The 17,304-nt window shown below is 33.9% G+C and overlaps 1 protein-coding gene across 14 annotated transcripts in view; it reads right to left on the bottom strand.

Moving 5' to 3' along the window:
- LOC123706846 (TLD domain-containing protein 2) overlaps positions 1-17,304 on the bottom strand; it is an 81,254-nt gene that overhangs the window by 47,649 nt on the left and 16,301 nt on the right. For 8 of the 14 annotated variants that reach the window (XM_045656351.1, XM_045656357.1, XM_045656356.1 and 5 more), the window contains exons 1-2: positions 13,722-13,873; positions 6,476-7,110 (exon numbers count right to left, since the gene is read on the bottom strand). The exons of 4 other annotated variants lie outside the window; for them this stretch is intronic. In XM_045656351.1, the coding sequence (XP_045512307.1) occupies positions 6,476-7,014 (539 nt within the window). In that variant the 5' untranslated portion in view covers positions 7,015-7,110; positions 13,722-13,873. Of the gene's footprint in view, positions 1-6,475; positions 7,111-13,674; positions 13,874-17,304 lie in introns of those variants that run through there. 2 more of the 14 variants (XM_045656353.1, XM_045656354.1) reach the window with 2 other exon arrangements.

Raw genomic sequence — 17,304 nt, 5'->3', positions numbered from 1 at the left:
ACATAGCCATACCTGAGGCCATAGCACGAACTAAAAGGACTCGTAAAATGGAATCATAATAACCTTACATTTTTGTGTGGAAAACTTGAAAAGCGCTCCGTGTGCTTTGCAATTAAACAGTATGCACGCTCGAAAAACCACGTGTAAACAAATTGTATAAAATGTTGATACGTTCAAGATATTTGGCTGTGTGACTGTATGAGCGTTGTATCACTTGAACATAAAGTGAAACACAATGATATCGTATAAAGGTATTGTGGAAAGCCTATCAACAATAAAGTGTTCTTAATCATGATTTTGGGTGTTACAAAAAAAAATACAAACTTATACAAACTACGTCGAATTTATAACCTTCTTTTGTTTTAATGAGTTCATGAATTCAATGTTTGAAAACACATAAAAAGCAATAACATACAGAAAGGAGATGTTTCGCCTTATTAATTTTGATCTCCTATTTTTCATACAAGCAATATAATACATAATTTACATACACATCATCCAACGGAACTATTTTCACCATAGACGAGCACGAGTTAAATGACACCAAAAAGTCTATTAAGCCTTTTCTACGTGACATATTCATAAAAACACATTAACTTAGGAGTTTGAGAACTATACTGAACACCTCAACGAACGAGGATGGTTTGTATTAGTGTATCCTCATACGATAAGCTTATAAGGAAAATCAAAACCTACACGACTAAAAATACTCCATTGAAATGTTACGAACCCGGTCAACTTTGGAGCGCTGTGACAGCGTTCCAATTAACGAAATTTGAAAAAAAAAATCAGAAAGAGAACCTCTACAAAATTGTTCTGACATAGTTTTTTGATAAAATATAAAGAAAAAAGTTATTAAGCAAAATATATTTTTTCTTCACTTTTTTACTTATAACTTTTTAAATTTTCGATTTATGATAAAAAGTCACGTAGACATAATTTTTGCTATTATATATAATTTGCTACAAAGTGTGTCTTTACAAATTTTATGTACGTTTAGGAGATAGAACCAAAAACGTGTTTCACCCCTTTTTCCAACATGGCGGCGCCCGGGGCGGATAATGGCGCCAACCCCACTAACTTGACGTTAAGTTTGTATAGACCCCCCCCCCTCTACATGTGCCATAAATAAAATTGCGTCCTCCATCAAATGTTCAGTTCGGCCCTCAAATTGTAACATTTCAATGGACTAAAACCCATCACAGATTATATACTTTATTGCACAAGAATCGTTGCCATGACAACGAAAGTTTTATTCTTAAGCACCGTGCCGAAAGGTTCAGGCCTTATTCAATATTAAAGTTCTTACCCTAAATGTGTACACACGTACCAATTACATAAAACTAGATGGCCCGGTGAACTTTGTATCACCTACATAAATTTATGTAAAAAAATAATACCATTTTTTTTAAACAGACCATAGAGCGATCTCTAGGAACAGTTTCTATTGGAAAATTCATTTGTTGTTTTTAGCAACATTCTTCACTTATTATTTATGTTTCCCGCCATTGAAACTTTCTCTGAACTTCCACAGATATTTCAAGATCATAATTACCAAAAAAGCCATTCTCGAATTTTTGCGAGACAAACGAACAACAATACGTTTTTATAAAGACGGCTTTTAGTTTTTAAGCTAAAATATACATTGCGTTATTGGCCATAAATACAATTCACGGCTGACAGAATACGAAATCTTGATAACAGTGAGACTTTAAATTTTATCACGAATGAGTGGCATTGACGAATGTCATGATGCTAGCTCATCCTTCAGCCAGCTAATTGCGGAGCTTCGCAATTAGCCCAGCGTCGTCCGCAAACTAGCCCAATTGATGACATAGAGGAAATGAACTTCTATACGAGACGACGTAATACGTATTCCGTTTAATTCACCTCCACGAAATCACGTTTTCCTCAAATGGCGCTTGCCACCGCCAACTTGGCTTTATCGTCCAATTTGACAACATCTTATATTTTTATTTTCTGGTACCAATAAATAGCAATGACGCTACAAACTTTTAAGTCTGAGCCTCAAATTTCTATATATGTTCCTTAACCATTTCTAATATGCAACCTACTGTGCCTGATACACGTACGACCGTACGACCAAGTGTCAAATGCGCACATAGAACCTACAACCTCAGCTATGAGAGTCGTACGCTGAAGCCACTAGGCAAATCCTAATCTGCTCCTGGCACATACACGTAAATATATAATAGACATATTATTAAAAATATATCAGTTTTTAATCAATCAAATTTAGGTAACGTTACAATAGAAACGTTATCCTCATATGAAATGCAGTCGCTACTCACAATCGATGACGCTTGTAATTGAAATGTTTCAATGACTAGGATTTCCGATTACTAATCGTGTATACTTTATAAAATGTCATATCATTGCTTACGTTAAATGAAACCCAAGTCTGGCTACACATAACGAGAACCAGAATGCGGTTGTCCTTGCTAGTTGTGACCACAGGCAAATGGGTCAATCCGCATTCGGAAGGAAGCATTTAATCTTGCAATATAAATAGTTTGCTAATGTTTCCGTTTCTTCATGTGTAGCTTATTAAAGTAAATAAAATGATAGTCGTGTACACGTTATCTTCCGCAAATAAAACAGTTGCGAATAGAATCACGATTGCTTCATTGCAAATATAATTTATTTCATTTACCTAATTAATTGTATTGTCTTGAGAATACTTCCTATACTGATAAAATCACGTGCCGTACAACTTGTATTGAGCGGAGAGAGTGGATCGGTTGCATAACTTTTAAACCAAAATTCCTAAGTAGAATATGTATAGATTTTTTCGGTATACAGCAGTGGTCAATGCGGTCTGCATAAAGGGCAAGGCTATTAAAGATAATAAGAAATTGTACTGATACAATATAAGTAAAGGTGCAGCAAGATATTGCAATGTTTGCAAAGAAAGGCCACAGTATCTTGTTTCAAAGATTTGTTTGCTCTACTAGTAAGACACTTTCGCCGTAGGAAAGAGAAGCGTTATTAGTAATTCTATTGTTCACGACCCCGACTACAGAGTGAAAACGTTTTGTTAAAATTTCTTTATCATTTATCACAACCAAAACGATATACAATATTTAGGAAGAAAGGTAGTCAAAAGCAGTAAGCTATGTAACGACTTCAAAGATTAGGTACTAACTAATAACAATCCATTAGTAGTAACATATTCGTCAGTACGGGAATACGTGAAGTGCGGCATTATGCCAAGTTTTGATACACACGAAGAATTCTATTTTGTAAACAAGCAATTAGACTTGCACAATAACAATCATAACGCAAAACGAGCAAAAGATTTATGAAACGAATACAATTAATGTGTTAACGGAATACGTGACCCAGATAACGTAAATATCGTTTAAGTGAATCATGCGCCAGATCATCAATATTCAACAGGGGAAAGAATATTATTGCGTCAATATTAAATCACCCTTGCAGCCTTTATTTATGCAATTTGTATATGTATAATTTTAATTTTGAAGTTAAAATCAACAAAATGCGGCCAAAATTGACATCGACGGAGGTTTATTAACTTAACTAAGAATTCTAAATTATTGTGCAGGAGATTTCTAGATCAGATTTAGATTTTTGACTCTCAGATATAGAGTTAATCAAATGCGGATTAAAAAGAACGGTCATTAAACAATATGGCACCAGTACACAGAGACAAAGGTGAACGTACGATTGCGGAAACAAGTGAGGCCATATTATGATGAAACCACTCCGTGACGCAGCTATTGGATCTACAGATACAATCGAATAATTGCAGCGCGTATACAATTTTGTAACTGGTTGGTATGTAGAGTTCTCTCTCCTTATTTGCAAGTGAACGATTCTTCGAAGAATTTTTGGCCCTGTTTGCGAAGATGGTTTGCTTATTCGGTTCACTGAAGAACATTATAACATCCTTGATGACGTCGTCAAACAGCATCGTCCAATTCATAAAATGCTTAGTGCACCGAATGGCAGACGGGAGAACCACAATGTTATTATTGATCTCACCTGGTAACTAAAGAAAGACCGGGAGACCGAGGCTGCGCTGGAGGGCAATAATTGCGGAGGCTAAGGCAAGAAGAGACTGTATATCCATTGGTAATAATGATGGTATGTAGAGTGTTATTGAAGCCTTTAAATTGAACAGTAGTGCTACCACCTTCGAGATCTTCGAATCTGATTAATATTATCCACAAGTAGCTGATAGCCACGCCGTCGACTTTAGGTTTAAGGTATGCCAGTTCTCTCACGATGTTTGTCTGCACCGTACGACTATAGAATGCCAATCATAATAAGGGCATCGCACACAGACGGGGAGCGAACCTACAACATTAGGGATTAGTCGCGCGCTGAAACCACTGATATTTGCTTATTTTATTGAAGACTTTGCATAAACTAACTACATGCCAATACAAAAAATAAATAGTAATTAACTTTTCACGTTAACCTAAAACTGTAATAAAAATAATTAATGTTACACAAAAACATGGATAAATTTTTGGTATCTCATAATGTAAAGTATGTTAATATATTATGTATTTACAAATCGAACTCTAGTTATTTGCGGAAATGAGTTTAATATGTAGGCGTCGCTTTATGCAAATTGCGAGCAAATATAAGATTATTATACCCCCTACGACCTTCATCATGCTACGTAATCCGGATTTAAATGTAATAAAATCAAAATATCGTTTCTAATACTTGAGAGTTCAAAATAGAATTTATGCAATAATAACGGGTAAATACGAGTAAAGATATCTGTTAAAATAATATATATATATATATATATATATCAATGGCGCTACATCTTTTTTAGTTCTGGGCCTCATAATATGTATCTCCCTTCTGCCTCAGCCTCAGATCAGCCTTCTGTGCCTGACGCACGCTGTCGACTTTTTGGGTCTAAGAAAAGCCGGTTTCCTCACGATGTTTTCCTACACAGTTCGAGCTAATTATATGCGCACATAGAAATAAAATCCATTGGTGCACAGCTGGGGATCGAACCTACGACCTCAGGTATGAGTCGCATGCTGAAGCCACTAGGCCAACACTGCTCTGCTCTGCACTGCTGTCAAAATAATATCATACTCTATTCTCCATCAACGGTTTGTTGAAGATTATAACAAAATATCACGCGCGCCTTTTATTTGAGAGAATATATACTTCTTATCTACGGGTTTTGAAGTACGAAAGAAATAAGCGTTATACCAAAATTATTACTCCTATAAGTGTGGAACGAATCATTCGTTAAAAAGCTAAACACGTTTCAATCGATACAGTGAAAAGAAATCGTGAACGGTACAACAAAATACGTTTTATGATATATTATGACAAAAATGCTAAACATATTAGTACATAAAACTAGTGTATATATTGACAATATAATTTTATATAATCATTTTTAATAGCGTCAAATCTTTAAAAAGTGAATTTTACAGATAATTGTCTATGTATTTTTACACAGATTAAAAATAACTTCAATTAACTGTAATATAATCACAGATAATATCTACTTATTAATTCAAATGTTACCATAAATAGCTGTCAATATACCCGATAATGTGTTTAATTTCCGTTCAATTGAGATCTATACGATCATTGGTGCCCGCCCACATTCCATGTAGCAAGGAAGCGAATGTCTCAATGTCATCAGACTCTCATACCATTAGAACCAGTGGGATATATAGCTTGACCTATTATTTGGCTGAAGTTTAATTATACGTTGATAATGATATAATTGTATATCTCAAGTTAGTACGTGTATCGTTTTGATTTATTTGAGATTTTTATAAGTTTTAGTATTTGTAGTTAGCATAACGTAAAATCTATTAATATTTGCTATTTTTGAAAAGTTAATTTCTAAGCAGATTCGCTGTTTTAAATTTCGTCTACGTAAACATTATTTTTGCACTAATATTTAATAAATCATGAAATAAGAACAGTTGTTATCGGTTACGTCAGTTCCTTCCATTTTCGAAATGAGTAAGAACACAATTACGCATTACTTACAACAATAGTGTTCTAAAAGATATTTCGTTTCGCTTTCAAAATACTCTATTGTCTTTGTATCATTTAAATATTATTCGACTATTTTTTTAACAGGGGGCAAACGGGCGGGAAGCTCACCTGATGTTAAGTGATAAAATGGACACTCAATGCCAGAGGGCTCGCGAGTGCGTTGCCGGCCTTTTAAGATAGAAATTTTAATACTTGCCATTAAGCAGAGACTAGGTCAAGGAAATCAAGTTTACATATGCATACATACTTCCATTCTAATGCCCCATATTTACTAAAACAAATAGTTGCTCGTAGGAGCAAACTGTAAAGACAGCCGTTATAAAATCTGTCAAAACAAGGTAAAGCAGACAAAGTATATCGTTAAAATTATTCATATTAAACAGACATTTAGACAGATAATAACAATCAAATTTGACATTGAATCTAAAAAAAACTGTACCTGTGTTTAAGCATATTATCTGGCACAAAAACATTCCACCAAGACGGACGTTTTTGGCGTATGTATATCGTCTCCCCTTCCTCATCTGTATCATTGCCACCCGACTTTCGTCGCTTTTTACGTTCGAGTTGCAATTTCGCTGCCCAGGATCGTCTCCGTCCTTTCTCACTGGGTCCGTAGCCGTCAGCAACGGGCACGGCCAGGGAGGCACGGCGAGGCATTTCTGTTGGAGGTCCATCGAACTCATTCAGTTTTCTATAACGCTCAGCAAACGTTGCATCCGAAGCTCTGCGTCTACTTGAGGCTGAGGGTTTTATGACGTCCGTTTCGACGAAAGCCTCATCATCGTCTATATCACGACTGAAGGTTTCATCACTGAAGCGTCTAGGACCTTCATCGGCTGCTTCTTGTAAGCTGGCGAGAGGCAAACTGGGCCGGTGTGTGCGCAGGCCGCGGGGCAAGCGATTCGAGCGGCCCTGCAGCCGAGCTAGGGCCAAGGGAACCGGGGATTCCGTTAGTGTTGGCTCACTAGTACTCATTTTGAAAACTTTTGTCACTTACGTCACTTTACCACTGAAACTGGAGCACAAGCTCTATCCGTTTATGAAACACATTTTCGCGTATACGAAAGTCGTCTGCAAAATAATATAGCTCAATTTTTTCACTTAAATTACAAGCATTTCTGTGGTATTTATACAATTGTAACAAGCGTATTCGAAACTACCTTGACATTAGCCTTAATTGAGACCTCGTAACCTGGGACAATTGACAATATTGAAGTAGGAACAGGTTGAAACACGATAAGTGTCTTTGAATTATGCATATCCTACACGAAATATATATTTCAATCAACACTACAATATATAAATTTCACTTGTTTCACGCATTGAAAATTGACGTTCAATACATAAAAGACAAGTACAAAATAGAAACCATTAATTTTGCATCGGTACAGCTATATTCAGTATCTTATAAGTCATAGAACAAGAATAGATACCATACCATATAGGTATAGACAGGTGCAGCTTTCGTAACTACATAGTCGTCATCGCAACTCGCACAGGGGAAAGTCGACTCGTATATAATGTTAAATGATTAACTGTCTCTTACTAAACGGTTCGTAATCTTTTAAACATTTCATATGTCCATGGTATTGAATTAGGATATAAGAATAACAAGAAAAAAATGTATATCACAAATCTAAACTGTATATTCAACATTTGTGAACATTGGAAAAAAAAGGGATTTTTATATTATCTTCTTTATATATAATTCTACTGTACTGTCACTGAATTCCTCTTAATCGGCTGGACCGATATGAATGATTTTTTTTGTATACGTTTAGGTGGCGCCCAGGATAGTTTAGAATCAAATCAGTCGGTATCTAGGTTATATACCAGGTTACCAGCTGTTTATGTGTGCTACTGTGCATGTATTCGTATTTAAACTCCCAAACGGCTGGATAGATTTTGAAAAATTTTGTGTCGAGAATAACTTTCATTATTAGATAATTTGTATGTAAGACGTGTGTACAGGTCAACGTCTGTCTGATTCGTACATATAAGAACTACATTTTTATAGTAATAGTTATGGTCAAAGCAAGACACGAAGTAAACAAAACGCTACAAACGCTGCTCGCTGAGGTTGACGTCCAAACAGAACTCTAATGACGCGAGGATATTAATATAAACAACTATGACATGTGCTCGACTGAAATAGCTAGAAAAACAATCAGTTACGACTTATTCAGCCAAGGCCGTGCTTCAATTCAGTTTCATTAATTGTCACTCGTTGCGTAAAGCGCATTCATTAATATAAATATTATTTTTAATTACATGAAATAGAAAAAGATCAGTCATAATCACGTGCTTTAATTAATGTCATAATGACATATACAAATATATGTTGCCTGTGTAACGTTGGTATGTTTCAGTCATAAAAGCTTTAGAGTATAAAACAAATATTTGTTTAAATCTATAAGTACATTCAAAAGAGTTTACAGATCAATGAAAAACAAAATTGTATAAATGATAGTGTAATCAACATTTTCATCAATCAGACGTCTGTACAATTTAAAAGAATCTCTTGTTTTGATTTCTAATGTGTTTACATCGCTACTATATCCGCATGGATCGACACTGTAAATCATTTTACGTAAACTGTCTGAACAAGAAATCGTTATAATGAATTTGTATAGATAGTAACTTTGAATCAACGTTTTTCTATGAAACATTAGCAGTTTCAATGTTAAATTCGTCGGCCTTGTGAAAAATCTTAATTGATTCCAATTTGTCAAAAAATACCTAACACCTCTTGACGCCTTCATTTTCACCAGAGAATAAACTAAATTGTATGTGAAAAATTATTCACAATCTTTATGCCAGTAACTTCAAACGAATTGTGCCCCATCCTCATGAATTATCACATATGTCAACTCGGTGTCATGATAATCAGCGAAATTCATTTTTATCAGCCTATTTTACATACCATATGTTAATAAAAATATGAAATTCACAAAAATAATTACAATTTATTATTATAAAATTCATTAAGGAAATCCTAAGTTCATGTAACGTTATTAATTGGTACTTCAAAACAAAATGTAAAACCCATTGCCATGAGCCATGCATATTTCTAATAGTCATATTTTCTACTAAATAATCCAGATAATAACAAATGGTTAAATGTAGATGATAAAATATTTTAAAATCAGTTGGGTACCTAACACCTGCGTTCAAAATTCGACACGGTGGGACGAATAGTCGCGAATATTTCCTACAAATGTAAGCAATAAATCATATTTTGCCAATACACAGATTATGTTAATAGGCAAGTAATGGTTTGTATAAAGATAAAGCACGCACAATGGTTAGTGCCTTGTTAGTTCATAGTTATCGCACGTCCCGACGTTGCAACTACGCATTTAGACATTACCGTGTTGCTTTTTACAACGTTTACCATTTTCAAGGCCTTTGCGTTTCCTTACGCCGTACCCTATGGAACCAAAGACTAAACATTCTTGCGAGACTATATAATTTAAATACATAAAAATGTAGTAGATACAGTTTAATCATACCAATGAAATCTAAGATAGTGTTGGTAGATAAATATCTCATTTCAGTAGCAATACATTTCCAACATATGTTAATATATTATAGCACTAATAAAAGAAAATCGTTGCGCTACAATTTTTTTAGGTTTGGCCCTCAGATTTCTGTATCTGTTTAATGATCATTTGGCAATCTAATAGGCAAGAAGGTGGAAGCCTGCTGTGCCTGACACACGTCGAGTTTTTGGAACTAAGACAAGCCGGTATCCTCACGATGTATTCCTTCTCTATTCGTACGCTTAAATACGCATATAGACAGATAGTCCGTTGGTGCACAGCCGGGGCTCGAAACTACAACCTCAGGGATGAGAGTCGCAGGCTAAAGCCACTGGGCCAACACTGCTCTTAAAACGTAAATCATCAAATAAAAATCAAATCACAGAATTAAATTTGACTTTTAATTTTTATGAGAAGATACGCAGCATACAGATAACGTCTATTCGGAATCCATATCGGTGTATAAGGCTTCTATTTAAAAAAATATTGTCACTCACCGTGAGCTCACTCCACTTTAGAAACAAGAGGTGACAATGACAAAAACTTTAAAAGAGACGAAAGCAACCCGTGCGGGCTTAGTCTAATAAGACAAAAACATACCGATCACTACAATCCTCTCATTTATGGGAATTATTCATTACTTTATAGTTCGTAATGTTTAAATGAGACTTAATGCATATAAGCTATATGTCGCTGACCACGACTGCTGTAGAAGACTATAAGTTCTATAATGCATTATAATCGTTATAGAAATGTTTTAAGGGCCATAAAATAAGTTTTTTAAACGCAATGCGTACAATTCTAAAGAGCAATACAACTCGTGCGTACAAGCGCGATAAAGAAAACACAATCTAAACAAAGTACACATTTTTTTTTAATATTCCATTTATCGACACCAATTAAATGAAAAACCAATTTACCTTTCTCTGTTTCTTCATTAGAAACTAATATAATGTAAAAAAGCGATTTCAGACATATTTATATAATACATATTAATATTATACGCACATGTCAAGTAAACATTGTACGAAGTATTATAAATGATAATATCTATCTTATCTCCGAGACATGTTTAACTTTTAAGACGTTACAAAAATATTTAGGCGACTTCAGACATAAGCCAACAAATCTCCGAAAGAATTTCACCACAGAACATACTCGTATAGACAAAAACACTTATATCATGACAAATAATACTCTATTTTCTTTATTATCTATACTATCGAGTACTACTATTTTGACTTTGTATTTGAATTACCGTTTAAGTGTTGTATTATCTACGTTATGTGTTACAGAATATATTTTTTATAATAATGTTATCATAAGATATAAAGATAGCATTCATTAGTCTAAATAATAATTAATGCAAAATTATTTAATGTCCTAGTTTTAGATTCCAAAATAACGTATTGAATCTACACTACATGATAAATATAATAATACAGTTTCAAAAGCTTCGACCAATGCAGAGCCGCGTTCTCGTTTTAATTTCCAAAATAAACTCTTTAAAGACTGCATTAACATCTCGAGTGTATTAATTATAAGTATACAAATATGTGGCAAACTTGGAAATTTTCCCAAATTTGCATATGCCACAAATAAAACTCCGAAATGACGCTCTTCATGAGTCGTTCCCATTCCACACAACAAAATAAACCTAAAATATATACTTCATAAAAGAAAATACAACGAAAGACTTCCCATTCAACGTGCAGCTGCATAAATCTGTACAAATGAAATGTTTCTAACAATAACATGACTATATCTCATTTTAATTAGACTGAAAACACAATATTATAATTGAATCACTCCATAAACAACGTCTTCATAAAGACGTTGCGCGTACATTTTTATAAATCATTTATTTGCGAAGAGAGTAAATTTAGTATCCTACCCACATATGATCAGAATTCTGCGTGAATTTCTTATGTGAAAACTCGGAGCACGATTGATTTTTAAGTGACGTTCATGTGTTGACGGAAATTTTTAAATGAAACACTTTTAGTGGACTTTATACATGGAAGGCTCCAGCAAAACTAAAATATTAAGTAGTAGATAAACATTATCTTGTCACATAAATAGATCATACAATGAAGGCTGTATAATCAACTAATTGACCCATTATTCAATGATTTGCAAAGGATATAAATACAAGTCCATATCAGGGTTATTGTGCTTGTTAACAAAAGATTAATTATTGTATTTATATAAGAAATTTATATTGCTCAGTTTTTTAAACGCACTGATACATTTTCTAGACTATTCACTGTTCTCTATGGTAATTAAAAACTTCATTGCAACTATGTTACCTTGTGTTTTATATGACCAAGCTAGTTTTTCTTCAACTGTTACTGTCTGTAACTATTAAGTTATTTATATAGTTAGAAGAATATATATATGTAATTTAGTTTACCTTTTTTAATTAAGTACGCTATGTATTATTACGGCTCATAGAAATACTCTATGAAAATATAGATAAAAAATTAATTATATAACGTTTTAGTAAATTATATTTCTGATGTCTTAAAACAATAACTAATAGATGAAATAATATATATAATATACAAGAACATAAGCAAAAACAAAATGGCATCGTAAACAAAAGAAAAACGATTCAAGTGAAAATTGCGAAAGACATTGTGTATCAAATATCGTTTTGTTAGAAAAATACGGTGTATCTTATATCAAAGTGCACCTGGGACTTGCAACAGACCACCATTCGCCACGCTGACATTGAGAACTACATTACACATACTTGCCACCTTAGTTGGGCGACTAGGTCATATTATGTTGTACTGTGAACTTTTTTATGCGACAAACTTCTATAGGAAATATTTATTTATAGCAAATGCACAATTTATCACCAATGTTATCTTGAATACCGTTTAATATTAGAAAATATACTGTATGGCGAAGATACATATCGAATTTAGCTAGGCTTTTAGCCGTTAGATGGCTGAAACAAACAATTTTTTTTCGAATTACGAAATTATCTAAGAGAATTGTTGTCCTAGTAGCTTGCGACTGATCCCGGCTTTGCACCTATGAGCTTTCTGTCTACACATTTAACACTGGCTTATACGATGAAAAAAACATCGTAAGCAATCCGGCATGAAATCAAAAAAAGTCGACGGCACGTATCAGGCATTCAGGGGTCTGGTCTGGATTTATATTGAAATTCAAAAGTGATATCGTTTTGAGTAACTAAACGATTAATAATTTTAGACTACCGTTCTTTTAGATCTACCAAAATTTAATGATTTTTATTAGTGCTCTATATCAATAAATTGAATCTGCAACGATTTATAATTAAATCGATAGCGAATGATAAGAAATTTGATAAGTAATAATGATAATCATTTGATTGACTCACTGATTTACCTCGCGTCATGACAGACTCCTATCGTAGAATGAGAATTTAGTTATTTTTTACTTACTAAGACTGGTTTACAGCAGAATAGCAAGTGATCATTTAAACCTATTAAATATATGTTCATGGGTTAATGACAATTTTGAAAATTAAACGAAATAACTCAAGCGTAGAAAAATTTTCATTTTTTGTTTCAAGGTATTTTTTTATATTACAAAGAATTGAATTGATATTATTTGTCAAAGAAATGTGTAATAAATAAGTATAGCTTAGCGCCTACGTCGTAGAATAAAAATACGTTCGTAGCGAAAATGCAAGTTAAAATACAACATTTGTAATCTTAAATGATTTAAATATTATTTTTCATTGGCTAAACAATATAAATAGCTGATAACTTCAATAAGAGCAACCGATTACTCATAGATATTGGTGCGTATACGTGACATGAGACACAAAGTCAGAATTAATGAGCACAACTATGTTACTCATATTACCAAAATCACAACTGAAAGTGCATATAACTTTTTAGCTGATTTAAAATATTTGTTAATTTTCCTATTGCTGTAGTTAATGCTATTTAATGTACTCGAATATTTAGAGAACACAGTCAGTATTAATTCTAAAGTATATGTGCCAAAAATCTTCTATTACTACGATGTTGTCAATTGTCAATGCATAATTTAAATGTTGAATAAAATTGTAATTAATATCTATAAAAAATACCACAGAAACGCGTGAAAATTATCCAAATGCACAAAACACAGTCTTACAAGTAGCCTTTCGGGCCACGTACGATCTGCGACCTCCTTTCGCCTTGCACTGGCGCAACTTAAATTAACTAGCCGAAGATGTCGGAACACGAAATCGCGGAATCTGCGCTGACTTTCACTTGCGCATACGCTAGCGTGCGAACCTCGCGGCGCTTTGAATGCTACTGAGTTGATCCAAAGGCCGATGGTGGGGCCGCTGGCCTGGATGTCATATCTTCATCACCTGATAACCGCTCGAAATACTCCAGCGACTCGGTACCCCAATATTTATCTTGTCACATTGTTTACAATCTTTGTTTAAACTTTTATACCGCCCCGAATATTTTTCATATAAAAAAAATAGACATGATTAATTTGTATGTGTTTTTTATTATTATATATAGCTTTTGTCTTGGACTTGTAGGAGTCATACTTATTACACAACGTGTACGTAGTCTTATTATAATAAAATTATAATGCAACTCAAACCTTAAATCAATGGCAAGCCCACCTAACCTACCTACTTATATTATTGCCAGTGATAAAATCCCTCATCTAATTTCTATATTAATTAATTAATCTACGTACGAGTCATCGTTTAAAAACTCAAGGGCAATAACAATTAAAGTAAGTAAATTACAACACAAAAAACTAATAAATTATTACTTTCTGCTTTTTGCTTTCATAAACATTCAAACTTTATAACATAAAACCATTTGTGACACCGAAACTACAACAGAATTTCTCTTCTGGCCATTAAGAACTTTTTTATTTTTAATCTCTTTTAAAGTACGTGAACACAGACTAAATAAAAGCGGTGCGTTTGGAAATGGAATCTTGTCATACGTCTTTATCATTCATAGGAGTGATATAAGAAACGAATGACTCCTGAATTTCAAAAACGTAAGGAATTTGACAAACGTCTAGACTCACTCTAGATTTCTATGTCGTTGGTACGTTTTGAGAGATTTGTGAATGGAGCCGACAGGGATTTGGCAGAATCCGTCCACCCTACGTCCTATTACGGCGTGACTTTTATGTCAACCAGTTCAATCATTTGACTTAAATACCAAAGATACTGCGCAATGAAGGTCACCTTTAAATGATTATTTGTTGTATTGTGTCCGATGAATGAGAGGCCAACCAGTGCAGGAAACCATCTGCAACGGTATTCTTATAACTAAGCTTGAGCGAACGAGGTCAAAATGAACAACTAAGTCGTAATTACAACAATTTCTTTGTACGTCAACGTATCAATTCAATTAAAATTTACGATTAAAAAAAAAAAAAACGCAAGACAACTCCTGGATCCAATTTTAAATTCAATGTCTAATGCAAAAGGGTCTACTTTACTACTACTTGTTTAACATATTTATTACATCTAGATTAATCGTGACTAGAAAACATAAACGGTCAAACGACAAAAACAACTAGTTGGATGCTAATAAGTATGTTATAAACACATGATTCAATTCGTACCAATAAACTGTTTTGAAGCCTAAGTCTTGGCATATAATAGAGCAATACGGAACGGGGCCTAGAATAGGAAAATTTTTGTTCCAGACCTGAGCGAAATAATTAATAGATAGATTTTAGTAGTTCTTTAAGTTATTTTGTGAATTGAAGTTTGCGATTAAACAGTACTAACATCAAGTATGTGTATGTGTAATTAATCATTAGTAAAGGACCATCTAATCTTTTCCCAAAAATCGCGTTCCGATAGCTGTTGCATACGATAATACATACATACGTATACATACATATATTAAGCAATAAATGAAGGCTATTTGAGAATATTAAGTATATTTCTCTTTATGTATGATTTTCATAATCTACGTGATTATATGTTTATCAGCTTTCTGTGCCACGCCATCGACATTTTTTATGGTCTAAGACATGTCTATTACCTTACGATATTTACCACGTAAGAGCGAGTGTTAAATGGACAGAAAGTCTATTGGTGCACAGCCACGACAGGTATGAGAGTTACACACTAAAGCCACTAGGCCAACATTGCTCTTATTTTCATAATTGTTCCGATTAGGTTATTAAAATTATGTATTTCCTGTATTTCGTCATGAAGTTTTTTGTTTTCTGGCTTAACCCGTTCTTGCCTTAGTTAATGCGTATAATAAAAGAGACACGTACAGCTAAACCTTAATATAATCGTTAGACATTAATTGTTTATTGATATGCAAGTAAGCAAACGTACCTACGCTAATAAAAGACAATGATGTTTATTAAACATTGTCTAGTGTTACGAAGCATGCCTCCGTTGCATTTGTTTACCAATTAATATAGGTATAGGCAATGATCTACTTGTCTCAAGGACGTTATATGTGTATCAAATAAATGTATATCAATCAAAAAGTACGTAATCTTATCAGCTTCGTCCGGATTAATACCTGCAGTTGAGTTTCGTCATTGGAGGTCGAGGCAGAATACAAAATACCTCGTACCACCCGAATTAATTCGTCCATTCCACAACTGTGTTTTTTAAGGCAGTTTTGTCGCGCACCAACACTTTTTGGAACTAGCTGCCCATCTATATATTTCCGAATATAACATAGGATTGTTCAAGAAAGGAGCAAATTCTTAAAAGGCCAGTAAGCACTTGTCAGCCCTCTGGCTAAGTGAGTGTCTATAGACGGCAGTGTCACCTAACATAAGGTTCTCTTGCCGGTTTGAACGCTGTTATATAAAAAAAGCTTTAAAGTTGGTGAGTCAGTCCATAGTTTCTAATCACGTCTCTAAGTTACACACACTAGTAGCAGATTTTATGGAAATTGACTGAAACCTTGTAAGTTGCTGTGAAGTTACACGTGATTCACCAACATCAACCTAAACCAATGAAAACTTTAGCAGTCATGCATTTTGAATTAAGGATGTTCGGAAATTCCCAAATTCGGTTAAAACATTTGACCAAAGTAAAAGGCATTAACAGCTATCAAAGTTACAGTCATGAGTCATCTGAGTACCTACCACTCGTCATCTACTTCCTGCTAAGAAAAAGAACTAAAAACTAAGATTCCAAGTATTACTTTCCAAGGTTCCAACTATTCCAAACGATCACCAACTCGAACTCGCATTAATGTAAATTTTGATTCAAAATACATTTAAACATTCCTAAACTGTCTTAAAAGAGAGTTATTTTTGTAACTGACCTTCATAAACGTGAAATCGTGGACAATTTACTCATGTCCATGAGAAACATCGATTTTTAAGATATATAGCTTGAGTAATAAGTCACGTCCGCCGCGCAGTAGCCAACGGATGAAGAACCGGTCAAGAGCGATTCTCATAACGAAGGCGATTTAAATTTATCCGTGCAATAATTCTGCCCACTGATTTGAAACCAGCACGTGGGTGATTACAGAATGTTCTTTAAATATTTATATTTTATTCTATTTCTTATAATTAAGACCAGACCGAAGACGGAAGTGTTATTCACACATTATGGCTTGATTTAAATGAAGATATACGGACATGGTCTGTTTTATAAACTTTTGTGTTTTTCGATGTAATATTTTGCAACATACACCAGCGCAATTAAATTTAATGGTCAAAATTTTAACCTTTGCGAATTTCAACTTAAGTGTATGAA

This window comes from Pieris brassicae, chromosome 3 (genome assembly GCF_905147105.1).
Source record: "Pieris brassicae chromosome 3, ilPieBrab1.1, whole genome shotgun sequence".
NCBI lineage: Eukaryota > Metazoa > Arthropoda > Insecta > Lepidoptera > Pieridae > Pieris > Pieris brassicae.
Note: the sequence above shows the minus strand (reverse complement) of the source record. Positions and strands in the feature narration are given on the sequence as shown.